The sequence below is a fragment of the Mustela erminea genome, chromosome 19, assembly GCF_009829155.1.
Source record: "Mustela erminea isolate mMusErm1 chromosome 19, mMusErm1.Pri, whole genome shotgun sequence".
Lineage (NCBI taxonomy): Eukaryota > Metazoa > Chordata > Mammalia > Carnivora > Mustelidae > Mustela > Mustela erminea.
This window is the reverse complement of record NC_045632.1, coordinates 13,119,314-13,144,785: the sequence shown is the minus strand read 5'-3', so window position 1 is coordinate 13,144,785 and position 25,472 is coordinate 13,119,314. Positions and strand designations below refer to the sequence as shown.

General features: G+C 44.8%; 2 protein-coding genes across 2 annotated transcripts in view; both read left to right on the top strand.

The window, feature by feature from the left end:
* Positions 1-10,162: 10,162 nt before the first annotated feature.
* Positions 10,163-21,958, top strand: LOC116579351 (zinc finger protein 345-like). The gene is made up of 3 exons (XM_032324598.1): positions 10,163-10,428; positions 13,017-13,143; positions 17,846-21,958. Exons 1-3 carry the CDS (start codon positions 10,396-10,398, stop codon positions 20,161-20,163), a joined length of 2,478 nt encoding a protein of 825 aa, XP_032180489.1. The 5' UTR covers positions 10,163-10,395; the 3' UTR covers positions 20,164-21,958.
* Positions 13,056-25,472, top strand: part of LOC116579346 (zinc finger protein 418-like) — a 46,038-nt gene continuing 33,621 nt past the window's right edge. The window contains exons 1-2 of the mRNA XM_032324586.1: positions 13,056-13,143; positions 24,202-24,296. The gene's annotated coding sequence lies outside the window, so the exon portion shown is untranslated. The remainder of the gene's footprint in view (positions 13,144-24,201; positions 24,297-25,472) is intronic.

The window sequence follows — 25,472 nt, the reverse complement described above, 5'->3', positions numbered from 1 at the left end:
ATTTGACGGAGATCACAAGTAGGCAAGAGAGGCCACAGAGAGAGAGGGAAGCCAGCTTCCCACTGAGCAGGGAGCCTAATGCGGGGCTTGATCCCAGGACCCTGAAATCATGACCTGAGCCGAAGGTAGAGGCTTTAACCCACTGAGCCACCCAGGCGCCCCTGTACTGTGTATTTTTTCAGTAGTTTTTTGTTGTTGTTGTTTATTTTGGAGACATTTGCTTATATAGCCGTAAATTTGTTTAAGGGAGATGCAGGATGCATGAGAGGAAACCACAGAAGCCAGTGACTCTGTGGGAACATCATTCTAAGTTCCATCCACTGCAAAGTATTGTGGCAAAGCTTAAGGTTCTGAAAACCACTCAGAAAGCAGGTAATGCTAAGAAAAACCTTCTGCCCTTTCTGTGAAAATAAAGACAAGTTAATATCCAACATCATTCCAGAAAATAAATTCCATTCAGAAGCTGCCATTCGCTGACAAATCTCATCAGAGAGAAGCTCTACGGAATAGCCCCTTCTATTCAGTTAGCAAAGTAAAATTATAAAAATAAATGAATAAAGTGTTTCCAAGGATCCCAGATGCAGTATGGTTGAGAAAGATAACATCCAAATTTAAGTCAAACAATTACATCAATTTAGAGGACATGGGGGGGCATTGATTTTTCTTAAATCAGAGAAATATGCAAACTTTAAAATAAAATTGGCTTGGGGCACTTGGCTGGCTCAGCCAGTGGAGCATGGAACTCTCGGTCTCAGGGTCATGAATTTGAGCCCCAAGTTGGTGTACAGCTTACTTGAAATATGTATATATATAAATGACATTGATTAAATAAAATAAAATTGGCTTATTATTACACTCATGTGATTTTTCACATAACCCACTTTTTCAACTCAATTTAATAGAAACATTAACATCAGGTCTTTCGTACACATGAATTTATTTTTTGGAGTTTTTTTTTTTTTATAATAACACAAAGATTGAAGCCTATCTGGTGTCTGTCAGTCGAAGACTGACTAAACCACGAAGCACGCCAAGGCAGAGCGCTAGGCAGTGTGGAGGCGATGAGGAAGTTCGCTCAATGGCTGCGACTCAGAACATACTGTTGGGTGAAAAAGAAGAAGAGGAAGAAGGTGTCACAGTATTTTGTACAGGTAGCTTTATTTTTCTCAGAATAGAAGGAAATTTATTTTTTTGTTGTTTCTCTTCAGTGTCATTATGGGTTGATTGGCTGATACTCCAAGAACCTACTGAATATATTGATGTTAACTTGACAAAAAGAGAGATAAGGAGATACTGTGTTTTTTTGGAATGTCCTATAGAAAAAAGTAGCAGGGGGTGCCTGGGTGGCTCAGTGGGTTAAAGCTGCTGCCTTCCGCTCAGGTCATGATCCCAGGGTCCTGGGATCGAGCCCCACATCAAGCTCTCTGCTCCTTGGAGAACCTGCTTTCTCCTCTCTCTCTCTGCCTGCCTGTCTGCCTACTTGTGATCTTTGTCTGTCAAATAAATAAATAAAATCTTAAAAAAGAAAAAAGAAAAGAAAAAAAAGTAACAATGGCTCCATATGAGTAATTTTACCCAAATACCAAATCTAATTTTGATCCCACCCATTGATTAAGGGACTGTCCAAAGGAACAATGGGGCATTGAGGATTATATTACGAGGAAGCAGTAAGCCAAATTAATATATGTGAAATTCTGTAAGATATATGAATCTTCATAAAATGTAGTAAGATAAAAGGAACAGGATATCTGTATAATAGAATAGAATAAAGTCTAGAGAATATAAATATGATGTAATGGTCAGAAAAATATTTGAATGCTGATTCCAATGAACAACTCTGAATATTTAATCAGCATATCAGAATTTGAGTACTGATTTGGTATTTGATGATTTTAAGCAGCTATAATTTATATGTGATAAGAATACTGTATTTTTTTTTTAAGATTTTATTTATTTACTTGAGAGAGAGACAGTGAGAGAGAGCATGAATGAGGAGAAGGTCAGAGAGAGAAGCAGACTCCCCATAGAGCTGGGAGTCCGATGCGGGACTTGATCCCAGGACTCCGGGATCATGACCTGAGCCGAAGGCAGTCGTCCAACCAACTGAGCCACCCAGGCGTCCCAGAATACTGTATGTTAAATAAAATACTATTTTATAAAAAATATTTCATGAACATTCATGGAAGTGTTTAGAGGCACAATTATATGGCTTCTTAAATTATCCTTAACATGGATTGGCTTTGGAGGCAACTTGGGTGGGTTTATACATGAAATGAGTTTGGCAGTGGGTAGGTCCTGTGAAGCTCTGTTATGGGTCCACATGATTCGTTTATTAAACTCTCTTTTGTAGTTGTCTGAAAATTTGAAGTTACTGAAAAGTCATTATTTCAATAATTAACAAATTCAGATCAATATTTTTCCTCTATTTGCTAAAATGATTCTTTTATTTTCTAGGGCACCATTTAAAAAAAATATTTTATTTATTTGAGAGAGAGACAGACAGACAGAATGAGAAAGCATGAGAGGGGAGGTCAGAGGGAGAAGCAGACTCCCCATGGAGCCGTGAGCCCAATGCGGAACTCAATCCCAGGACTCCAGGATCATGACCTGAGCTGAAGGCAGTCGCCCAACCAACTGAGCCACCCAGGAACCGGAGGGCACCATTCTTTATGTTGCATTGTTTAGCCTTCAATTTTAAGAGAGTGTTACATGGAAGTCTCTATTACTCTCATCATTTTTCTCATCATTTTTCCTAAGCAAGGATCAATAATTTACATGCCATCCCCATCGGGAGGAGAGGGCAGTAGAAGAAGTAAAGTCAGCCATGTAGGTAGGGCTTGCATGCTGAAGAAGAGAAGACCCAACTAAGCTGGCCATTATTTTGTGTTTATGATCATTTTTTTACTTTGTTAAGTAGGTCATCAAGTCCAGATTATAATTTTTTACATCAGACTTTATTTTGTAAGGGCAGTTTTAGATTCACAGCAAAGTTGCGTGGAAGTTACAGAGGTTTCCATATACCCCTTCCCCTCAACATAAACAGAAACCCCCCTCCTCTCTACATCCTACATTAGTGGTGTATTTTGTTAAAATCAACAAATCTGGGGGCACCTGGGTGGCTCAGTGGGTTAACGCCTCTGCCTTCGGCTCGGGTCATGATTCCAGGGTCCTGGGATCGAGCCCCACATCGGGCTCTCTGCTCAGCAGGGAGCCTGTTTCCTCCTCTCTCTCTGCCTGCCTCTCTGCCTACTTGTGATCTCTGTCTGTCAAATAAATAAAATCTTTTTAAAAAAAAAATCCAACAAATCTGCACTGACACGTCACCCAAAGTCCACAGTTAACATTGGGGTTCGCTCCTGGTTTGGGGCATTCTGTGGGTTTTGGCTAGTGTGTAGTCCGCTGTATCCACCATCACAGTATCATACTTAGTTTCACTGCCCCCCACATCTGTGCTCTGCCCATTCAGCTCTCTCCCGACCCCAGCTCCTAGCAAACACCGATCATTTTACTGTCTTTTTTACTGTAGTTCTACCTTTCCCAGAATGGCCTATACTTGTAGTCATAAAGTATATACTCTTTTAGGATTGACTTCTTTTGCTTAGTAATATGCATTCAGGTTTCCTCCATGCCTTTTCATGGTTTGATAACTTCTTATCAAATAATATCCCATTATCTGGATGGACCATAGTTTGCTTATCCATTTACCTATTGAAGGACATCTTGGTTGCTTCCTAGTTTTGGGAATTATGAATACAGGAGCTATAAATAAATATCTGTTGTTAGGTTTTAACGCCTTAAGTAAATACCAAGGGGCACAATGCTAGATTGTATGATAAGAATATGATTGTTTTGTAGGAAACCACCAAACTGTCATCCAAAGTGGCTGTACCATTTTGCATTCCTACCAGCAATGAATGAGAGTTTCTGTTGCTCTATATCCTTTCCAGCTTTGTCATATCAGTATTCTGGATTTTGGCCACATCTTATAGGTATGTAGTGATATCTCATTATTTTATTTTGAAATTCCTAATATCAAATGATGTTGAGCATCTTTTCATATGCTTGTTTGCCATCCATATATCATGTTTGGTGAGGTATCTGTCATGGTTATGTTAAAAAACAAACAACATAGTTTCATTAGCACATTTAAGTTAACAGCACCTAAACCACCTAAAATTTTACCACTTAAAATTTAGATGCTGTCAGAGAATTCAAATTAGGATTCATCATAGCATCACTTACTTCAAATCCATAATAGTATCTTACTTGTTTAGATTAATAGTCAATAAACTATTGAGTAACAGCTATCAATTGGAACTAGACTTAGGGAGCATCAGACATTTGGTAAATTTCAGATTCGTTACTGTGATTATATGCTAACAAAAAATATTTCTGGGGCGCCTGGGTGGCTCAGTGGGTTAAGCCGCTGCCTTCAGCTCGGGTCGTGGTCTCAGGGTCCTGGGATTGAGTCCCGCATCGGGCTCTCTGCTCAGCAGGGAGCCTGCTTCCTCCTCTCTCTCTCTGCCTGCCTCTCTGCCTACTTGTGATCTCTGTCAAATAAATAAATAAAATCTTAAAAAAAAAATATTTCTGGAGGCATGCCCAACAAATGATGACAGAACTTAACTCTTGCATTATAGGGGATGGGCAGTGGAAACAGGAGAAAGAGGAAATACCATTTATTGTATGTATATGCACATAAATCTCAAAATTTTCTAAAAAATATTTTCTACATATTGAAAAAATAAGGAAAATGATACACTCTGTGTGTGTGTGTGTGTGAGAAATTAACGTACAAACGATAAAAAATTATAGGGAGTTAAAGAGGAATTCAAAATGAATTTAATTACTCAGATATATCATTTAAATGGGAGTTAGGGGGCACCTTGGTGGCTCAGTGGATTAAGGGGCTGCCTTCAGCTCAGGTCATGATCTTGGGGTCCTTGGACTGAGCCCCATGTTGGCCTCCCTACTGAGTGGGGAGTCTGCCTTTCCCTGTGCCCCTTCCCCCACTCATGTTCATGTGCTCTTTCTCTCTCTGCTCTCTCTCAAATAAATCTTTTAAAAAAAAAAAATGGGAGTCAGCACCACAAAATTTGGATAAATCATAGAGATCACAAAAGATCTTTGATTCCTGGACCAGTTGTGGTTACATGTCTCAACTCTATTAAAAACTGCAGTCATTTGTGAAAAAAATCAAGCCTGTTTCCCGTCTTTTATCACACAGTTTCTGTGGAAGGACATTAAGGGACTCAATTGGCACATCTTATTTTCAGTGAGAGTGATGGAAGAATCCCCATGTCACAGCTCCGCGTTTTAAATTGTGGAGGTCAGATCAGACCCAAGTTGTCACTGCTCAAAGAACGAGTTGGGCAGTTACTTTAGAAAGCCTAACAAATGTGGAGCTGATGCTGATGTTTGGGGACCACCAAGGCACTTTCATAGTACCAGGGAGACACTTAGACCTTAACACCATTATTCCTTCATCTTCATTATTCCTCCCCTCTAAGCTTGGCAATCTTTCACTCATTCTTTCTTTTATCAAATGAGGTGTTTTTTTGTTTTGTTTTGTTTTGTTTTGTTTTAAACGATTTTATTTATTTGACAGCGATCACAAGCAGGCAGAGAGGCAGGTGGAGAGAGAGGGAGAAGCAGGCCCCCCGTGGAGCAGAGAGCCCGACGCGGGGCTTGATCCCAGGACCCTGGGATCATGACCTGAGCCGAAGGCAGAGGCTTAACCCACTGACCCACCCAGATGCTCCTGTTTGTTTGTTTTTAAAGATTTTTATTTCTTTATTTGACAGAGATCACAGGCAGAAAGGCAGGCAGAGAGAGAAGGGGGGAAGCAGGCTCTCTGCTCAGTAGGGGCTGATGTGGGGCTCTATCCCAGGACCCTGGGATCATGACCTGAGCCGAAGGCAGAGGCTTTAACCCACTGAGCGACCCAGGTGCCCCCAAGGTGTTTATTTTTTTAAAAAAAGATTTATATATTTGAAAGAGGTGAGGGAGTGGGCAGAGGGAGAGGGAAAGAGAATCACACAGACTCCCTCCTGAGCATAGAGCCCAGCATGGGGCTTGATCTCAAGACCCTGAGATAATAACCTGATCCAAAATGAAGAGTCAGAAACTTAACCGACTGAGCCACCCAGGTCCCCCTCAAATGAGGGTGTTTATTATTCTAAGTGAGAAACACATTTGTAGCAGCACTCCAGCTGGTATTAAAGGGTTAAGTTTCTTCAAGTTGACATACTCCTTACTTGCTGACGTGAGGCCCTCCATCTGTAACAGAACTAATTTACTTCGAGATTTGCAGACCACTAGCCTTGAGGAGTGAAGAACCAGAACTTTCCCAGGCCACAGAGGCCAGCAGGTCTGTATGAAGCCACATCGGCTTTCTGATTAGCCTGGCCAGGTTTTTTTAGCAAAAGGTCACAGAAATGATTTTACTCCCTTAGTGTATCTGTAGAACTTGCCTTCCTTTGCAGAAAGAACAGGGTGCTCCTGCACATCATGAAGCAAGAGCTCCCCCCACCCCTGCCACAACTCCCAAGCACTGAGCTAACTGGCACCATCAAGTCTGCCTGTGACAAATGTTGCAGCTCACAGCACTCCCTTTGCTGAATAACTACTCTAAGCCTCTTTTAAAAAACCCTGGGCTGGGCTAAAACCTCAGAATTGGCTTTTGGACAAAAGTCTACCTTCTGCCGAGGGTGCCAGTCTCCTGAGTAAAACACATTCCTTTCCAATCAAAACTTGTCTCTTGAGTAATGCTGAACTTGGCTTCAGCAACACTTTCTTTGTACTGATCACAGAAATTTGTCATCGATACAAAATTACTGATGAAATAAAGTGCGACCTGCTGCCCAGGACCAATAAGAAAGCACATGGGGCATACAGTTTTGTACTGATCATGGGAAGTTTTCAAAGACTAATCGGGGTTCTCCAGAGCAACACAGAGAAATTTTATATTCATTCTTTCCCTTGATAATACTGGCTTAATAGAGACATGAGAGAGGGAGAGACATTTTAAAGGAACTGGCTTGCAAAAATGTGGAGGCTGGAAAGTCCAAGATCTTTTAGGGGAAACTGGCAATCTGGAGATTGAGGGGATAGTGGATGTTCAGGCCTTATCTGAAGACAGTCTAGAGACAGAATTCCATCTGTGGAATTCCTGTCTGTGCCTTTGTCATCTGAAAATATATTACATATTTTATCTATTATTTGTTTTGCCTGAAGTTTATCTTTCTTGACTATAACATCAGCTTAATTGAAGCAGGTTCTTTGCCAGATATTACTACTACTCATTTACAAGAATAATGTTTGACACACATTACATAGAGAATTACATAGGAATTGAGATAACAGAAAAAGAGAAAACACTCTTAAAAAGTTGAGTTGTTAAAAAAAAAAAAAAGATTGTAAATGTATGAATGAGAAGTGGTAGAAGCAGGAGAAGCAGGAGATGTACTGGATGGAAGAGTGAAGTGTAATCGCTTCAAAGTATCCAACACAGGGACACCTGGGTGGCTCGGTTGGTTGGGCATCTGCCTTGGGCTCAGGTTAGGATCCTGGAATCCTGGGATCAAGCCAGGAGATGGGCTACTTGCTCAGAGGGGAGCCTGCTTCTCTTTCTCCCTCTGTCCCTCCCACCTGCTCATGGTCTCTCTCTCAGATGAGCATATAAAATCTTTAAAAAGGGGGGGATTCAATATGAAAAGTTTGTGTTTTCGTTTTATTTACGTAATCTCTACACCCAACATGGGGCTTGAAGTCATGACCCCAAAGTCAAGAGTCGCATGCTCTTCCAACTGAGTCAACCAGGTACAGCCAGCATCAAGTTATTTTAAGAGATTCAAAGAGGGGCACCTGGGTGGCTTGGCTGGGCATCTGCTTTTGACTCATCATGATCCCAGGCTCCTGGGATCAAGCTCTGCATTGTGCTTCCTGCTGTTGAAGAGCCTCCTTCTCCCCCCCCCCCCCCACTCTGTTCCTCCCCTCTGCTCCTGCTTCTGTCACTCTCTCTTTCAAAAGAAAAAAAAAATAAAAGATTCAAAGAGACTGAATTGAAACGATATCTACTAAGAGATTTGGTTAAACAATTTTTCTTTGCCAAACTCCTTCGGGCTTCCCTCTAAATAGTTCCTTAAGACCATGGCAACTTTGGAAGGAAATATTTTCTAGGTGATGTTGGACATAAACTTGTCCTTTATTTTCACAGAGGGCCAGAAGGACCTGTCTCAGCTCAGATGGCTTCTGGACCAGTAAGCTTTCCCTGGTATTTTGAGGTAGGTGGAGCTAAGAATGATGTCCCCAAAGTGCCTGGATTTTGCTCTTTCCTCTCCTGGGTCCTGTAACTCCTGCCAAATTCCTTTATTGCTACGAATAGACTGTACCAATAAAAAGGAAAAACTACTACCAAAAACAACTCATGGATGTTGTTTTTCAGGATTCTAGAAAGATGTATTATCCCAGTACATGCATTCATGTTGTTCTTCATTAACACTATGTGTTCTTATGTCATGGTCTACCAAGTGGCTCCAAAGTACTTTTGTACAGACATAAGTTGAAAACCCAACACATGGGTGCCTGGGTGGCTCAGTGGGTTAAGGCTGCTGCCTACGGCTCAGGTCACAATCTCAGAGTCCTGGGATTGAGCCCTGCATCATGCTCTCTGCTCAGCAGGGAGCCTGCTTCCTCCTCTCTCTCTCCCCCTGCCTCTCTGCCTACTTGTGATCTCTCTCTCTCTCTCTGACAAATAAATAAATAAAATGTTTAAAAAGAAAAGAAAACTGGGTTCTGGGGTGGAGCCCCACATTGGATTCCCTGCTTGGTGGGGAACTACAGATACATAAAGTTTTTTGAAACTTTATGTCAAATAAATAAATAAAATCTTTTTTTTTTTTTAATTTATTTGTCAGAGAGAGGGAGAGAAACCGAGCACAGGCAGTCAGAATGGCAGGCAGAGGCAGAGGGAGAAGCAGGCTCCCTGCCGAGCAAGGAGCCCGATGTGGGACTCGATCCCAGGACGCTGGGATCATGACCTGAGCCGAAGGCCGCTGCTTAACCAACTGAGCCACCCAGGCGTCCCAAAATCTTTTTAAAAAAGATAAATTCTAACTAACAAAGCATAGCTGGAAGGGGGAGGGGAGGTTTCATTTGGAGAAAAAAAGACCTGGGAATACTCTTGAGTTGGAAGGGTACATGTGGAATTCAGAGAACTGAAGGGAGATCGATGCATTTATAGTACAATGTGTGATGAGGACCTGTGCCGCGGAGGCACCCCTAAAAATAAAATCTTTTAAAAAGCCACACAGTTATAAATTAGCTTTTAAAAAAAATATTTAATGTATTTATTTGACAGAGATCACAAGTACGCAGAAAGGCAGGCAGAGAGAGAGAGAGAGAGAAGCAGGCTTCCTGCTGAGCAGACAACACAATGCGATGCGGGGCTTGATCCCAGGACCCTGAGATCATGACCCCAGCTGAAGGCAGAGGCTTAACCCACTGAGCCACCAGGCGCCCCATAAATTAGCTTTTTATAAAATTTAGAGGATTTAGTATAGAGCTTCCAATTTTACTTCCACTTCTGTTGATTTTTGCTTCCATCTGTCAAAATCACTGATGACACAGGTAATGTAGAAGTTTTCTGCGGGAACCGGAAAGGATCCCTGTTGTCCACCGGCATCGCTTCAGGGCAGCCTAACATACCTTCTCTTGCTCTTCTGTTCTGGCCCTGTATGCAGTCTTTTTTCTTCTTCCTGACAAGCACATTAGTACCAAAGTGAGTAATGCTTCAGGCCATGCACATATGAAGAACAACACCATAATGTTTCCAGCTGTGCGTGAACTCTTTTACGTCTGAACGACCCATATATGGAATGAGATGTCATTTGATAGAGGATTTCCGGACATCTCAAATATTTTCATCCCCATGGCGCAGGCTGAGCTTTTTAGAGAGTTAAAATAACGTCTGTCCGCCGCGTTTACCCACGAGCAAAGCGCCTCCCGCTCGGACGCAGGAGCACCACTAGCATCCCGGGGTTGCCACCTGGACCGTTCCTCTGGTCTAAACGCTGTGAGCGCCCTTTGCGGCTACTACATTTCCCAGAACGTCCTGCGATGGGAGGCCGCAGTCATGAGCCAATGAGGGACTAAGGTGAGGGATATCTGCCCTGCGCTTCGCCTCGAGGCGGGGCTTCCGGCCCTCTTCATCCTGGTCATTTCTGGTTCTCGTTGGTTCTTTCACCGGGTCCCAGGTTCGGGAACCCCGGGGCTGGGTCGTGGTGACGCGACCAGAGGACGGGCGGGAGGAGGCGCTGTCCCGCCGCACAGACTTGGGTCCGCTGCTCAGCGACGCCACAGGGGACAGCTGGTCCCCTCCACCCACTGAGTCCGATGGCGGCGGCCGCGCCCAGGGACCAGGCGCAGGTAAGCGCTCGTCCCCTGGGCCCTCCCCCACCCAGACCCCGAAGGCCCGAGCGCGGGGCGCCTGCTCGCGGCCCTGCGGCCCAGGCCCCGGTGTCCGGGACAGGGAGGCGCCGGTGGGCGGGGGCGCGTGTGTGAGCGCCGGCTGGCTGCGTGCGGGAGCGGGCTCCGGGCTGAGGGGCCGCCGGGGCGGGGGCTGCAGGGGTCCTGAGGCGGGAGGATTCTGCCCTCAGGGGACGAGGGGACGGAGAGCGTGAGGCGGAGACCCGTGGACTGGCGTGCCGCGGTGCGGTACCTTCGCTCCTAAGGCCCTGGAGGGTCATGAGCAGAAGAGGGATGCAGTCTGTGTTAGGGTGTTAGCGGCTTTCCAGAAGCTGCGCGAGGGAGCACGGGCTGGAATGGGGGTGATGACGACGAGGGAGCCCTGGGAGTGGAGTTCTTGTCTGAGGTCGCAGAGCTGGTGGGAGGAGCACTGAGGCACAGAGGTTGGTCCGTTAACAGGTCACTCAGTTTACCTTACTCTTCCCATAGTTTTTTGGAGGCTGAAAAGGCACTTGTGGCACCTACAGAAGGAGGGAGAGGGTCTCCCAGTGCCTTGCGTGCCCTGACACCACCCCTATAGTGTATGGGATCGTGGTAACCTGAAACTCACATATTTTCCCAGCTTTTGGGTCTGGGACCTTCGAGATACCCCAAGTTCAGGGTCCCGCATGCAAGCCAAGGGTTACACGGAGGTGTTCTTTGTTTAGTCAGCCAGTGTAAACAGGTGTGGGAGGTTATCTCAGGAACAGATTCCAGTTCGTGTAAATGCTTGGAGGCGTGCTGGAGTTAGAAACAGGCTACAGCAGGTCTTCATTCTTTATGTTACGAACAAAGAGCAGATCAAGAATCAAGTCTGTAATGTGGGCTGCCTGAGAACTTGGGCATCTGTTAGTGAAGTAGCGGGCAGTTTGGATAGGAAGAAAGAGTTGGTGATGCGCAGGTTTAACAAGCTCCATGTGGCTGCTGTTCTCCAGTGGAGAACCGATTATGGAGTTAAGGAAGGAGACTGGGAGCCCGGGAGGAGGCAGTTGGCTATAATCGATGGATAGGAGTGCTGGGTGTAGAAGTTGAAGAAAGGGTTGGACTTTTGGCCATTTTTTAAGAAGGGCCAAGTAGACTTTTGGATGTTGTAGATGAGGGAGAGAAAGGAGGTGTCAGGATGATATCTCATGGTTTTTGGTCTTAGCAGCTGAAGCTATGGAAGGTCCATCATCTGGGATGGGGAAGTTGGTGGTAGGTTAATTTCCACCGAGAATATCTTAAGGTTTTTGGCCCTACTAAGAATCTGAGAAGTTTAAGAGAACTGAGTAAAAGCATCAGATGGTCTGCGGGACACACAGGTCTGGAATCTGGGGAGAGGTCCAGGATGGAGACATCCAAAAGTGATGGGTATTGATTGTGTGGACCAAGGGGGAGTTTTGGATCACATATAGGAGAGGTTATGCAGGTTGTGGTGTCATGGTGATAATGCTACTAGTGAGTTAGAAAGAAGAGGGTGCACGCTGAGGGAGAAATTTGATAGTGGGAGCAGTATAGAAGAGAGAATGATCTGGCAGGCAGCCAAGACTTCCCTGGGATGAGTGGACATGACATGGCTATGGATGCAGAGTAGTAATTAAATCAAGATGATAGGCCAGGCCCACTGTTTACTCACTACTGTACAGATTGACCAGAATCTTGTGAGCTTTTATGGCATCTGTGGTGTTTCAGTCCTGCTGGTGGACAAGGTCTGCGGAAATTTGTTCATTTGTGAGGGTCACTGTGCCTGGCTTGGAGACCAATGGGGATTTGACGTGCCTTTAATGAAGGTTAAATGGTGACAGGAGGGTTATTGCTGCTAAGGGACAGCAAGGGAAGCACAGAAGTATCAGAGGGTCACATGTATCTGAAATTGACTTGTGGTTCTGGGTGACTAATACTGAAGCAAAGATCACGGGTCTTCCAGGCAGGCCTTCCAAGCAGCACTTGGGACTTTCTTTGTCAGTGGGAGCCATCAAAGGACAGGGGCTATACAAGATCATGTTTGAAATTTTCAAACACTCTGGCTGCCATGTGCCCGGTGTGTGGGTGAGTCTAGGGACATCCCTGTGGTGTGGGGCACAGAGATAGCAGAGCTGTGGGAAAGCATTTGAGAGATCCAAAGATGTGAGAGAGGTTTGGTCTTCGGAATGATGTGCACATTGAGAATAAGCATGAGCTGAGCGCCCTAGTGCCCTGGTACGGGGAACCTCAGGGTGAAGCATGAGCCCATGTGGTTAGCTCTTGTGTGTACAATCTGTGAGATGTACGGGAATTGCTTGGTAGAAGTGATGGGGCCCTGCAGCCCAGCCCAGAGCTTACATGACACTTATCTGTCCCCCTGCCTGTTGTTGCTGAGGGCTGCATGAACAGATCGTGAGGAGAGAAACAGCTTCTTAGTCACTCTAAGGCCTGGTACCTCCTCTGGCGTGGGGAGATCCAGAGGAGGAGAAATGTGGGGTAGACGTAGAGGAGATGGAGTGTGAATTCTCGGAGAATGTTCTTGGTTTTATCCATCCCATTCTTGACAGGGTGGCCTGACCTTTGAGGATGTTGCCGTGTACTTCTCCCAGGAGGAATGGCGTCTCCTTAATGAGGCTCAGAGACGGCTGTACTGCGATGTGATGCTGGAGAACTTTACACTTCTGTCCTCACTGGGTAAGGCCCTCCTCCTTCCCAGCGATGTAAACTGGGTTTTGCATTACCCCCTGCAGAGGGTGCTTTGTCCTTTCCAGCATGCGGACCATAGGTACCGCTTGCCTCAGCAGTTTCTTGGATAGTCTCGGTCCTTGCTGGGGCTGGGTTTTCGCAGCCCCCTCTGCTCTCCCCATGGACCCAGTGCTGTCTGCGCTGACCCCTCGCAGGAGGAATTGGAGTTCAGTAGACTTGCAGTGAGGCTAGTGGATGGTGTCTTGTTTGTCCTCTCCCTGGCCAGGTCATCTCTCTAGGTCTGTGTTACTTTTGTGTCCCTGGTTTTGTTTCCTTTTTTATCTGACAGTTCATTGTGCTTCCTTATGCTGGGAATTACAGGTATTATCGTGGTCTTTACCCACCTGGACCATGGACTGTATTTTTAAGACTGTCTTGTACTGTTTTACTTACAGTGTTCAGATTTCTTTCCTTTTTTTAAAACAGCTTTATTGAGGCGTAACTGACAAGTAATATTGTGTGTATTTATATTTAAAGTAGTTAGTGCTAGGACTTGATATTCATATACATTATGACATGATTACGCCAAACAGCTTAATTAACGAATCTGTTGCTGTGCATTTTACCTTTTTGGGGTGTATAAGAATACTTAAGATCTGTTCTCTTAGCAAATTCAAGTATGCAGCTCAGCATTATTATTAACTGTACTCACCATGCTGTGCGTTATGTTCACGGAACTGCATCAGTTTGTAGCTGACAGTAGCTCCCTGTTTCCTGTGGCCCCCAGCCCCTGGCATTCTATTCTTTGTTTCTGTGAGTTGAACAGTGTGTTGTTGTTGTTGTTTAACTACAAAGCAAAAATAGTTTAATTCTTTTTTTCTTTCTTTCTTCCTCCTTCCTTCCTTCCTTCCTTCCTTCCTTCCTTTCTTTCTTTCTTTTATTTATTTTATTTTATTTATTTGACAGAGAGAGAATACAAGCAGGGGGAGAGGGAGAAGCAGGCTTCCTGCTGAGCAGGGCGGCTCAATCCCAGGACCTTAGGGTCCTGGGATCATGACCTGAGCCGAAGGCCGACACTTAACAACTGAGCCACCCAGTGCCCGTTTTAATACCTTTAAAATCCAAATTTTTCTTTCAAACATTCATAAAAAAGATTTTCAAGTCAGAATTAACACCTCAGGGTGCCTGGGTGGCTCAGTGGGTTAAAGTCTCTGCCTTCGGCTCAGGTCATGATCTCAGGGTCCTGGGATCGAGCCCCACATTGGGCTCTCTGCTCAGCGGGGAGCCTGCTTCCCTCCTCTCTCTGCCTGCCTCTCTGCCTACTTGCGATTTCTCTCTGTCAAATAAATAAATTCTTCAAAAAAAAAAATTGTAAAAAAAAAAAAAAAAGAACACCTCAGTTAGTCAAGCATCAGGAAGCGACATTACAGGTGTTTAGTATTCAAAGGGACATCTGTTCCTCAGTCACTTCCTTCTCATGTCTTTTTCCAGAATCGTACAGACTCTTTCACTTCTCTCCACTCCCCATGCCACTATTTCTTCAGATCATGAAGACTGAATTTGTTGAACACCAGAAATCTGTTGATACGACATCCTGTAAACCATGGCACGTGGTTGTTGACCATCTGCAGTTACTAGGCCAGCTGGTAACTGGTTAGGAAGTGCCTCCTCTGGAAGTTCTTCACTTAGTCCATCTGTAGCTATGACTCTGCCACCAATTCCTTTTTCTCCTTTCATAGCCTCTCTGAATTTCTTTTTTTTTTTTTTTTAAGATTTTTATTTATTTGACAGATCACAAGTAGGCAGAGAGGCAGGCGGAGAGAGGAAGGGAAGCAGGCTCCCTGCTGAGCAGAGAGCCCGATGTGGGGCTCGATCCCAGGACTTTCGGATCATGACCTGAGTCGAAGGCAGAGGCTTAACCCACTGAGCCACCCAGATGCCCCAGCCTCTCTGAATTTCTTTTTCTTTTTTTTTTTTTTTTTAAAGATTTTTATTTATTTATTTGACAGAGAGAGATTACAAGTAGGCAGAGAGGCAGGCAGAGAGAGGAGGAAGCAGGCTCCCTGCTGAGCAGAAAGCCTGATGCGGGACTCGATCCCAGGACCCTGAGATCATGACCTGAGCTGAAGGCAGTGGCTTAACCCACTGAGCCACCCAGGCGCCCCCTCTCTGAATTTCTGAAGGTATAATTTTAGAGGCCCAACATAACTGTCACAGCCTGAGGTCAGCGTGGCAAAGAGAATATCTTCTCCCTTGATTGTCTTCTGTTTCTCTTCATGACATTTTTCACTTGCTTCAGATGTTATAAAGCTGATGAACTCACTTAGTCATTTTTTAATTTTTTTATTTACTTTTTTTTTAGTTTTTAAGATTTTATTTATTTATTTGACAGAGAGAGACACAGTGAGAGAGGGAACACAAGCAGGGGGAGTGGAAGAGGGAGAAGCAGGCTTCTGCAGAGCAGGGAGCCCGATGTGGGGCTCGATCCCAGGACCCTGGGGTCATGACCCAAGTCGAAGGCAGACGCCCAACCGACTAAGCCATCCAGGTGCCCCTCTTTTTTTTTAAAAAAAAAAAAAAAAAAAAAAGATTGATTTATTTATTTATACTTGACAGATCGCAAGTAGGCAGAGAGGCAGAGAGGCAGGCAGAGAGAGGGGGGGAAGCAGGCTCCCTGCTGAGCAGAGAGCCCGATGTATGGCTCAATCCCAGGACCCTGGGATCATGACCTGAGCTGAAGGCAGAGGTTTTAACCCACTGAGCCACCCAGGCACCCTTACTTATTCTTGAACACAGTTTTCTCTTTGAGGTATGGCATTTTTCATTATTCTTGCTACATTTGCAGTTGGAAGATAGGTATCTTGTTCTCTGAAACTGTCTTTTGGGGCACCTGGGTGGCTCAGTGGGTTAAAGCCTCTTCCTTCGGCTTAGGTCATGATCCTGGGGTCCTGGGATCGAGCCCCACATCGGGCTTTCTGCTTGGCGGGGAGCCTGCTTCCCTCTCTCTCTCTGCCTGCCTCTCTGCCTATCTCTGTGAAATAAATAAATAAAATCTTTAAAATAAATAAAAATCTCTCTGCCTACTTGTGATCTCTGTCTGTCAAATGAATAAATAAAATCTTAAAAAAAAAATTCCTACATGGATAATTTAAAAAAAATAAAAAATAAAATAAATAAAAATAAAATTTTTCCTTTTTTTTAATTAAAAATTTTTTTTTTAAATTTTTAAATTATTTGACAGACAGAGATCACAAGTAGGCAGAGAGAAGGGCAGAGAGAGAGGGGGAAGCAGGCTCCCTACTGAGCAGAGAGCCCAATATGCAGGGCTCCATCCCAGGACCCAGGGATCATGACCTGAGCCGAAGGCAGAGGCTTTAACCTACTGAGCCACCCAGGCACCCCCAAATTTTTCTTTTTTCTTAATGTAGATATTTATTGGTAAAACTTCCCCCTTATAACTGATTTTCTTGCATCTGTAAGGTTTAATGTGTTGGGTTTCTATTTTCATTTGTGTACATAGATTTTTTTTATTTCTTCTTTGATCCATTGTTTGGAAGAATGTTGTTTAAATTCCACGTATTTGTGATATTTTCCAGCTTTACTTCTGTTAATGATTGCTAGCTTCGTGCCATGTAGTTGGAAAAGATACTTGATATGATTTTAGTCTTCTTAAATGTTAAGAATTGTTTCTTGGGGTGCCTGGGTGGCTCAGTTGGTTAAGCATCTGCCTTCAGCTCAGGTCATGATCCCAGGGTTTTGGGATCCAGCCTCTCACTGGGCTCCCTGCTTGTCTGGGAACCTGCTTCTCCCTCTGCCTCTCCCCCTGGCTGTGCTTGCTTTCTCTCAAATAAAAAAATACAATCTTAATTTATCTGAGAGAGGCAGAAAGATCATGAACAGTGGGGAAGGATAGCGGGAGAAGCAGACTCCCCACTTAGCAGGGAGCCTGATGTGTGGGACTCGATTTCAGGACCCTGGGATCATGACCTGAGCTGAAGGCAGATACTTACCTGACTGAGCCACCCAGGTGCCCCAAATAAATAAATAAAATCTTTAAAAAAAAAAAAAAAAGTGTGTGCCTGGATGGCTCAGTCAGTTAAACATCTGCCTTTGGCTTGGGTCATGACCCTGGAGCCCCATGTTGGGCTCCTGGCTGAGCAGGGAGTTTGCTTCTCCCTCTGACCCTTACCCCTCTCATGCTCTCACTCTCTCAAATAAATGGATAGAATCTTAAAAAAACAAAAAAAAGGTTTCATGACCTAACATATGAGAGTTCTCAAGAATGTTCCAGGCGTTCTTGAGAAGAATGTATTCTGTTGCAATTGAAGGGCATCTTCTGTATATATCTGTTAAGTGCATTTGGTGTAAGTGCAGTTCAACTCCAACACTTCCTTATTGATTTTCTGTCTGGATAATCTGTCCATTGTTGATAACAGGTTATTGAAGTCCTCTACTGTTATTGCATTGCTGTCTATTTCTGTTATTTGCTTAATATATTTAGGTGCTTGGATATTGGGTACATATTATATCTTTTTGATGCATTGACTTCTTTATCATTTTGTAGAGATATTTTTTTGTCGGGTAATTTTTTACTTTAAAGACTTTGACATTAGAATAGTTATCTGCTCATTTTTGCTTTTCATTTGTATATTTGTAATTGGATTGCTCTCTTCCAATAAAGTGTACGTCACAAGTGTTTCTTTGTGTTCAGGTTGCTCCTGTCGAGCAGAGGCTGCGGAGGCACCCTTTGAACAGAGCATTTCTGTAGGTGTGTCACAGGCCAGGGCTCCGAAGGAACCTCGGTCTTCCCAGAAGACCCACCCCTGTGAGATGTGTTCTTCAGTCTTGAGAGAGATTTTCCACTTGATTGGGCACCAGGGAAAACAGAACAACCAGAAACTCTTCAAGTATGGGGCACGTGTGAAACAAATTTATCCTAGTGCAAACCTTCAACAGCATGAGAAGCAAGCCATGGGAGAAAAACCCATCAGAAGCAGTGTGGACAGGGCTTCACTTGTGAAGAGCAGCAATTTCCATGATTCGGGAAAGCCCTTAATATATAAGGAGGTTGAGAAGGACTTCCTAGCCACCTCAGAGCATCAACAACAACAGACCACTCATACTGGGGAGAATAAAATCACTGAGCGTGGGGTAACTTCTCAGAGCATGAAAAGTCATCGCACCTGGGAAGAATGTAAGAAAGCCGTTGGTCCCAAACACACACTTGTTCAGGACCAGGGTGTCCACACTGGAAGACAATGTCTCATGTGCCCTGAATGTGGAAAAACATTCAGGTACAAATCCTCACTTGCAATTCATCAGAGAGTCCATACTTCTGACAGGCTTCATGTGTGTCGTGACTGTGGAAAATCCTTTAGGGGAAGCTCAACCCTCAGTCAGCATCGAAGAATTCATGCTGGGCCAAGGCAGTGCAAATGTAGCAAGTGTGGGAAATCCTTTAGCCAAAAATTTGTCCTCGTTCATCCTCAGAGAAGTCAAACTGATGAAAATTGTTACGTGTGCCGTGTATGCGCTCAGACTTTTAGCCAGAGCTCCATCCTTACTCAACAACGTACGGTTCATACTGGAGAAATGAGTTATGAGTGCACTGAATGTGGGAAATCTTTTAGACGAAAATCTGATCTCATTGAACACTGGAGAGTACACACAGGAGAAAGGCCTTATGAATGTAGTGAATGTGGAAAATCTTTTACTTCTAGCTCTGCGCTCCGTTACCATCAGAGAATTCACACTGGAGAAAAACCTTATAAATGCAGTGAATGTGGAAAGTCTTTTACCTCTAGCTCTGGCCTCCGTTATCATCAGAGAATTCACACAGGAGAAAGACCATATGAGTGTAATGATTGTGGGAAATCTTTTACCCAAATAAATCATCTCATTATACACCGAAGAGTTCACACAGGAGAGAGGCCTTATGAATGCAGTGAATGTGGGAAATCTTTTAGCCACAAATCTTACCTCTCTCAGCACCAGAGAGTTCACACGGGAGAAAGGCCTTATGAATGCAGTGAATGTGGAAAATCTTTTACCTCCGGCTCTGCCCTCTGTTATCATCAGAGAGTTCACACTGGAGAAAAACCTTATGAGTGTAGCGAATGTGGGAAATCTTTTACCAATGGACCGATACTAATTCGACACCGTAGAGTTCACACAGGAGAAAGGCCTTATGAGTGCAGTGAATGTGGGAAATCCTTTACCCAAAGAAATCACCTCAATATACACCAGAGAGTGCACACAGGAGAAAGGCCTTATGAGTGCAGTGAGTGTGGAAAATCCTTTACATCTGGCTCTGCCCTCCGTTATCATCAGAAAGTGCACATTGGAGAAAGGCCTTATGAGTGCAGAGAATGTGAGAAGTCTTTTACCTCTACCTCTGCCCTCCGTTGTCATCAGAGAGTTCACACAGGAGAAAGGCCTTTTGACTGCAATGAATGTGGGAAATCTTTTAGGGATAGTTCCCAGTTGAGTCAACACCAGAGAGTTCACACTGGAGAAAAGCCTTATGAATGTAGTGATTGTGGGAGATCCTTTAGTCAGAATTCATACCTCTCTAAACACCGGAGAGTTCACACTGGAGAAAGGCCTTATGAGTGCAGTGAGTGTGGGAAATCTTTTACTTCTGTCTCTGCCCTCGGTTATCATCAGAGAGTTCACACTGGAGAAAGGCCTTATGAGTGTAGTGAATGTGGGAAATCTTTTACCAATAGCTCCATACTGATTCGACATCGCAGAGTTCACACAGGCGAAAGGCCACACAAGTGCAGCGAATGTGGGAAGTCCTTCACCCAAAGAATTCACCTCATTATTCACCGGAGAGTTCACACAGGAGAAAGGCCTTTTGAGTGCAGTGAGTGTGGGAAATCTTTTACCTCTCGTTCCACCCTACATTATCATCAGAGAGTTCACACAGGAGAGAGGCCTTACGACTGCAGTGAATGTGGGAAATCTTTTAGCCGAAAATCTAATCTTTCTCAGCATCGGAGAGTTCACACCGGCGAAAGGGCTTAGATGGGTAGGAAATGTAGTTTCCTTGTTCAGTGTAATGATACCAGAGGAAACCCTTTGTGAGGCACCATTTGTCTGAATTCAGTCTTCTACATCCAAGTGCCAATAGCAGAGAGATTTCCCTTAAGTTTCAGTTACATGGAAGCACGTGTGCCTATATTTCATTTTCTAAACTGCCCAGGGCTCTTTCCAGAATTATGTCGCTGCCAGTCTGTGGCCAAAGCTGTGTACTTCTACCACCTGGCAAGTCTCCACAACGTGCATCAGTCATCACCCCACTGTGCTCAGGGAAGCTGACCTCTGTTCTCATTTGTTGGAGGAAATTAGGAGTAACCTGAGTCCTTAGGGGGACCTTGACTTTTTTCTGACTAACTGGCATGGACCCGACCCACATAGTCCTAGAGAACACTGTACGAGTGTAGCTGACAGAAAAGGACCACCCTTTGCAGGGATATGGTCTCTTGAGATCTTTGTGATTAATTTTTCCAGCTTCCAAGTCACTTAACTCAAGAACTGCTAGCCCCTCTTGCTTTGGCTTGTGCAATAACAAGTCTTTGCTGTTTAAGTCCTCTTTGATCTTGGCTGTTCTACTTACCATGTATAGTGGTTTATAAACATTTTGAAGTCTGCAAGCATGAAGGGGTGGACATCTTTCATTGGGGTGGGTCTTGAACTTTCTGTACCTCAAGGGGACAGTGACAGTGGCAGAAATAGCTGACCAGTTTTTGCCAAATTTGTACTGCCCGTGGCCTCCTAGGAAACACTGCAGGGTTTTCTGGTCCTCATTTGAGACACGATGCTGTGAGTTTGGGGAGTCTCAGAGGTCACGCCGAGGAGGATCAGATGTGAGAACCTCACGTGCTTCTGGGAGCAGCATGAATTTTTTCCTTTGTTCACAGAGGATATCACGGGGGATGTCAGCACTGTTGTGGGGAACCTCTTCCCCAGGTCCTGCAAAGAGCCATGTGCCCTGACATCCAGGTTTCTGTAGGTGATGGTCATTGGTTGTATGGCTGTAAGGTTGAGGGGAAACTGAACTGCTGCAATAACATTGGCTTCATAGGGAGGGGAGGAGGCCACAGCCAACCAGATGGAGTGTGCCTCCTCTAAAAGCGTGCCCGCAAACACATCTGTGCCAGGGACTGCAGAGCTGGTGTGCATGCCAGTCCGTGGACCTCCAGGTGTAGTTACCTTGTGTAGCTTATGTCATGGTCATTGGAAGTAATGGAAAGGTTTTTTGGATTCCTGTAACCTCTCAGCGATGTTCACCTCAAGACCATGGCTGCATAGGCAGAAAACAGATCGAGAAAAGGGAGATCTGTAGTCCGGGGATGTGGCTTTTGTGACCCAGCCAACAGTCCTTTAGACGCTGGTGGAAAGCCCTTCATTGGTCACTACATTTGCTTTAACTGAGCAAAACTGGCCTCCACGGAGCAAGAATGTGCAGTGAATGTAGGGTTGCAAAACCTGTTTTCCAGAAAGAGTTGGGCACAGATTTTTTATTTTGAATCATTTTTGAAAAGCTTTATTAAGGTATAATTTACATGTAATAAACTGTATATACTGGAAATGTAAGTTTTGACATACTTAGGAACCTGGAACATCACAGTCACGATAGTGATCATGTGTCATTGCATATTTACCTCGTATCTTTTCATAATCTCTCTACCTGCCTTCCCAGCCCTCCGAGTCATCATTGATTTGCTTTCCATTATAATAGAAAACTTAATTTTCTGTAATTTTATATAGTAGGAGTCAAAGTTTTTTTTTCCTACTTTTATGTTGCATAAAGAATTGTAGATGCATCAGTGATATATAAGTAACTCGTTTCTTTGTTTTTGTTTTTTGGCTGAGAAATATTCTGATCTTTGAAGATAGCACTATTAGTTTACCCATTAGTTTATAGACATTTGGGTATTTCTAATTTTTGCCTATGGAAAATAAAGTTGATACAAACATTTGTGTGTAATTGTATTGATACGTGTTTCACTTACCTTTAGTCAGTAACTCAGAGTGGAAAGTCTCAGTCTTAGGGTAGATAAATGTTTAACTTAAAGAAATTAGCAAACTGTGATCTAAATTATTATACCTTTTTGTATTCTTACCAGCAGTGTATGAGAGTTGCATTTCCTTCACATCTTAGTGAATGGTTTAGTTTGGTCAGTTTTTAATTTTAACTCTTTATAAGTATGTAGTGCTGGTTAGTGTTTTAACTGAATTTTGCTAAGGAGTCATGATGAGCCTTTTTTTCAGATGTGCGTTTACTATCTATATTTTTGCTAAAATGTCTGTTCGTATCTTCTGCCTATTCTGTGAATTTTGATTCTCTTTTTATAAAAGGATGTGAAACAACAAAGATGTATGTTGGGATTTCACTCATTTTGTGGCTTTTTTACTTTGTGGAATCATTTTTAATACTGGAATGTCGCCCTCGGCCCACAAGGACGACAATGAGCCTGGTATGGTGTTAATGCTTCATTTCCGTTTATTTAATCAACTTCCTTAGCTTATATACAGCAGGGTGACCAATAAGGGGCCAAGCAATGGGGAGAGCCAATGAGAGTCCTGTTACTATGCTGATTAAATTTGATACAGCCAATAACTATGTCCTCCTTTAGGCGGGCTTCACCAGAAAGTTCATTGTATACTTGCAGCATATTTTGCTAGCAGTGAGCCAAGCACCTTCTTGTAATGGCGGGGACTTTCCCGGCCGGAGGCAGTCCCCGACACTGGAAGTATATGTTCTCATTGTTTTCAGTTTTTTTATGCTATGCATAATGTAATGGACACATACACACTTTTAATTTTAATCTACATTATTGACGTCTTTGCTTTCTAAGGTCCAGACATTTAATAATACAATAAACCCTCACTTTGTAGTGTGTGCCCATTTTCCTGGTGTATCTATGGTGGCTGGTGGGTTGGAGCAGGACTCTGGGGGCACCAGAGAGACTCTGGATGAAGAAGGTGTGTTTTGAGTCCCGAAGCCCAGCAGAGAGGGAAATAAGGCACTGATGAGGATCTCCGTCCAAGCCCCGGTGCAGGGTGTGGAGATCCCCAGGAAACATGGGCAAACTAAGCCCTCTGTGGGCCTCAGATTCCTCCTGTGTAGCGGGCGTAAGGTGTGGGCTGCTCCATAGCATTTGGGGAAGGTTAAGAGCCGAGGTACCCATTCGTTGTGTGGTGGCTGCACCTGTGGCCTCTCTAGTCCTGGGCACTTCCAGCCTCTGCTGGCAGTGATGTCCCTGGGCCAAGCAGTCTTGTTTAGCCAGTCTCCCAAAGGCTCTCCACCCCTGGGTGTGTGTGAGGAGGAAATGGGGCTTCTCAGAACCTGCCAACCCACCTGAGGGGCAGGTGGTACTTCTCGGCCTCAGAGTCTGCTCTGAGTCTGTTGCTCCTTGGTGGCTAGTACAGATGTGGTAATGGTGCTCACCTAGGCCCCGAGAGGGTTACAAAGACACACCTGGAGCAGGTGCCAGTGTCGGGACTCCAGGGTTTGTGTTGTGAGCATCTTTGCTAATTCTCACAGCAACCTGAGGATGTGGGAATGGGAATAATGGTTGTATTTCTAGGGAAGTCCAGGCTCATAAAGCTAGTTTGTTCCCCAAGGTCATATAAGAGATGAGCACTGGTTCCAGAAACTGGATTCAAACCCGAATGACTAATTCCAGACCTGGCTACCTTTAATCCCTCTAGCACAGCTTGGGAGTGCTCAGCCCAGGGCAGGTGCATGGGCCAAGGAGACACTGCTGCTGCTGTTCTCGGTGGGATTACCATCAGGACTGTTTTCCCACTTGCCCTCTGCCCCCACAGTCCTCGTGGGAAAGCCATTTTCGTCTCCAGTGTCACCCCTTCTCTCAGCTGCGATGGTAGCATTATGCAAAGGCTGCATCTGTCTCCTCGAGCCCAGCACAGAGCTTGAACCTCAAGATGCCTTGGTGACTCTGGGTTGGATCTCTGCGTTTATCAGCAGTGGAACAACTGCTCTGATCCCACCCACCACCCGAAGGTCAATCTAATGCCTTAGTTTAATTTTTTCAGGTGTTCATGACTACAACGCTGGTGGGCTGTACGCAGCCCAGAGGATCCAGTGCCTGGGCATGCGCCGGAGACCTTTGGGCTCCTGGTCCAGCTAGGTAAGGCCTCACCTCTCCAAGCAGCCTCTCTCTCCCCTGCTGCAGCTCTGCTTTTCCCATACGAGTCAGGACTGAGCTCTGGAAAGTGCTAGGTCCCAATGCAGCCTCTCTTTCCACAGCGGTGTGACCTTGACACACAAGCCCAGTCTGATGAAGGACGGGGCAGCTGCTTCTGAGGGTTAGTTATTCACTCGGCCCCCCGCGCCTGCAACACCGACATCAGAGGTAGAGGCCAAGGTTGCAATGGTAGGTGGACATTAGGTGACAGTGGCAGCAGGACGGTAGCTGGGGTGAAGTTGGAGGTTATAAAGTAGACGAATACCGCCTGTTACAGGCCTCAGGTAAGGGAAATCAGAAGTGCCCAAGGGAGACTGCAGGGTGTGGCGGAACCAAGGATAGAATCCGGTGGCAGAAGACCTGGGCCCTCTCCCTGCCCTGCCGCTTGCTGCTGTGCAACTTCGAGTAAATTAGTCTCTCTGAGCTTTGCTTCCTCATCTGTCTGGTGGAGACTATGCCTGCGCCCCAGCAACCTCACATGGTCATTATGAGAAAGAGATGATGATTGCAAAAGTGCCAAACTGGTACTGGTTACCGTTTTTGCTACAACTTTGGTTTTAAGATCTGGTACCTGACCTAAAGGCACTCACAGCCTGTTTCTTGTGAAGAAAAGCTCCTGCAGCCCCAAGAAGGCACAGAAGTCAAATCGCTGTTTCGTGCGTCTGAAACTAGTGTCACATGGTGCATGAACTGTACTCGGGTGTTAAAAATTAGAAGGAAAGGAAGGACAGAAGCGAGAGGGAGGGGGCAAGGGAGGGAGGAAGGAAAAGAAAGACAAGACAGCACGGGCTCGGCCAGAGAAGGGGCATAGACGATGCGCCCGGCCAGCTGCAATCTGGGCGGGCTGGGAGTCCCAGGCGACTCAGTGCCTAAGGTGACTGTGGCTTCTACTCCCGCAGCAATGGGACTTTGAACAAACCAAATGGGAATTTCCTGGCCAACACTGGGAATTATCCCTTGATAGACCCTTTGCTTCCCCTTAGGAGGGCAAGCTTTTCTAAAACAATGCATTCTTTGCTAATAAATGTCCATTTTCTATACTGTTTCTACCATTAAAAACTTGCCATTTTGTACACCTTCTCGGAGCTGCCCTCTACTTGCTAGATGGGATGCCGCCTC

Bases quoted from the DNA above. Each gene is read 5' to 3' on its own strand.
- LOC116579351 (XM_032324598.1), top strand. From the start codon at position 10,396: ATGGCGGCGGCCGCGCCCAGGGACCAGGCGCAG. The intron at 10,429-13,016 runs GTAAGCGCTCGT...CATTCTTGACAG, and splicing joins CGCCCAGGGACCAGGCGCAG to GGTGGCCTGACCTTTGAGGA. The intron at 13,144-17,845 runs GTAAGGCCCTCC...CTTTGTGTTCAG, and splicing joins TACACTTCTGTCCTCACTGG to GTTGCTCCTGTCGAGCAGAG.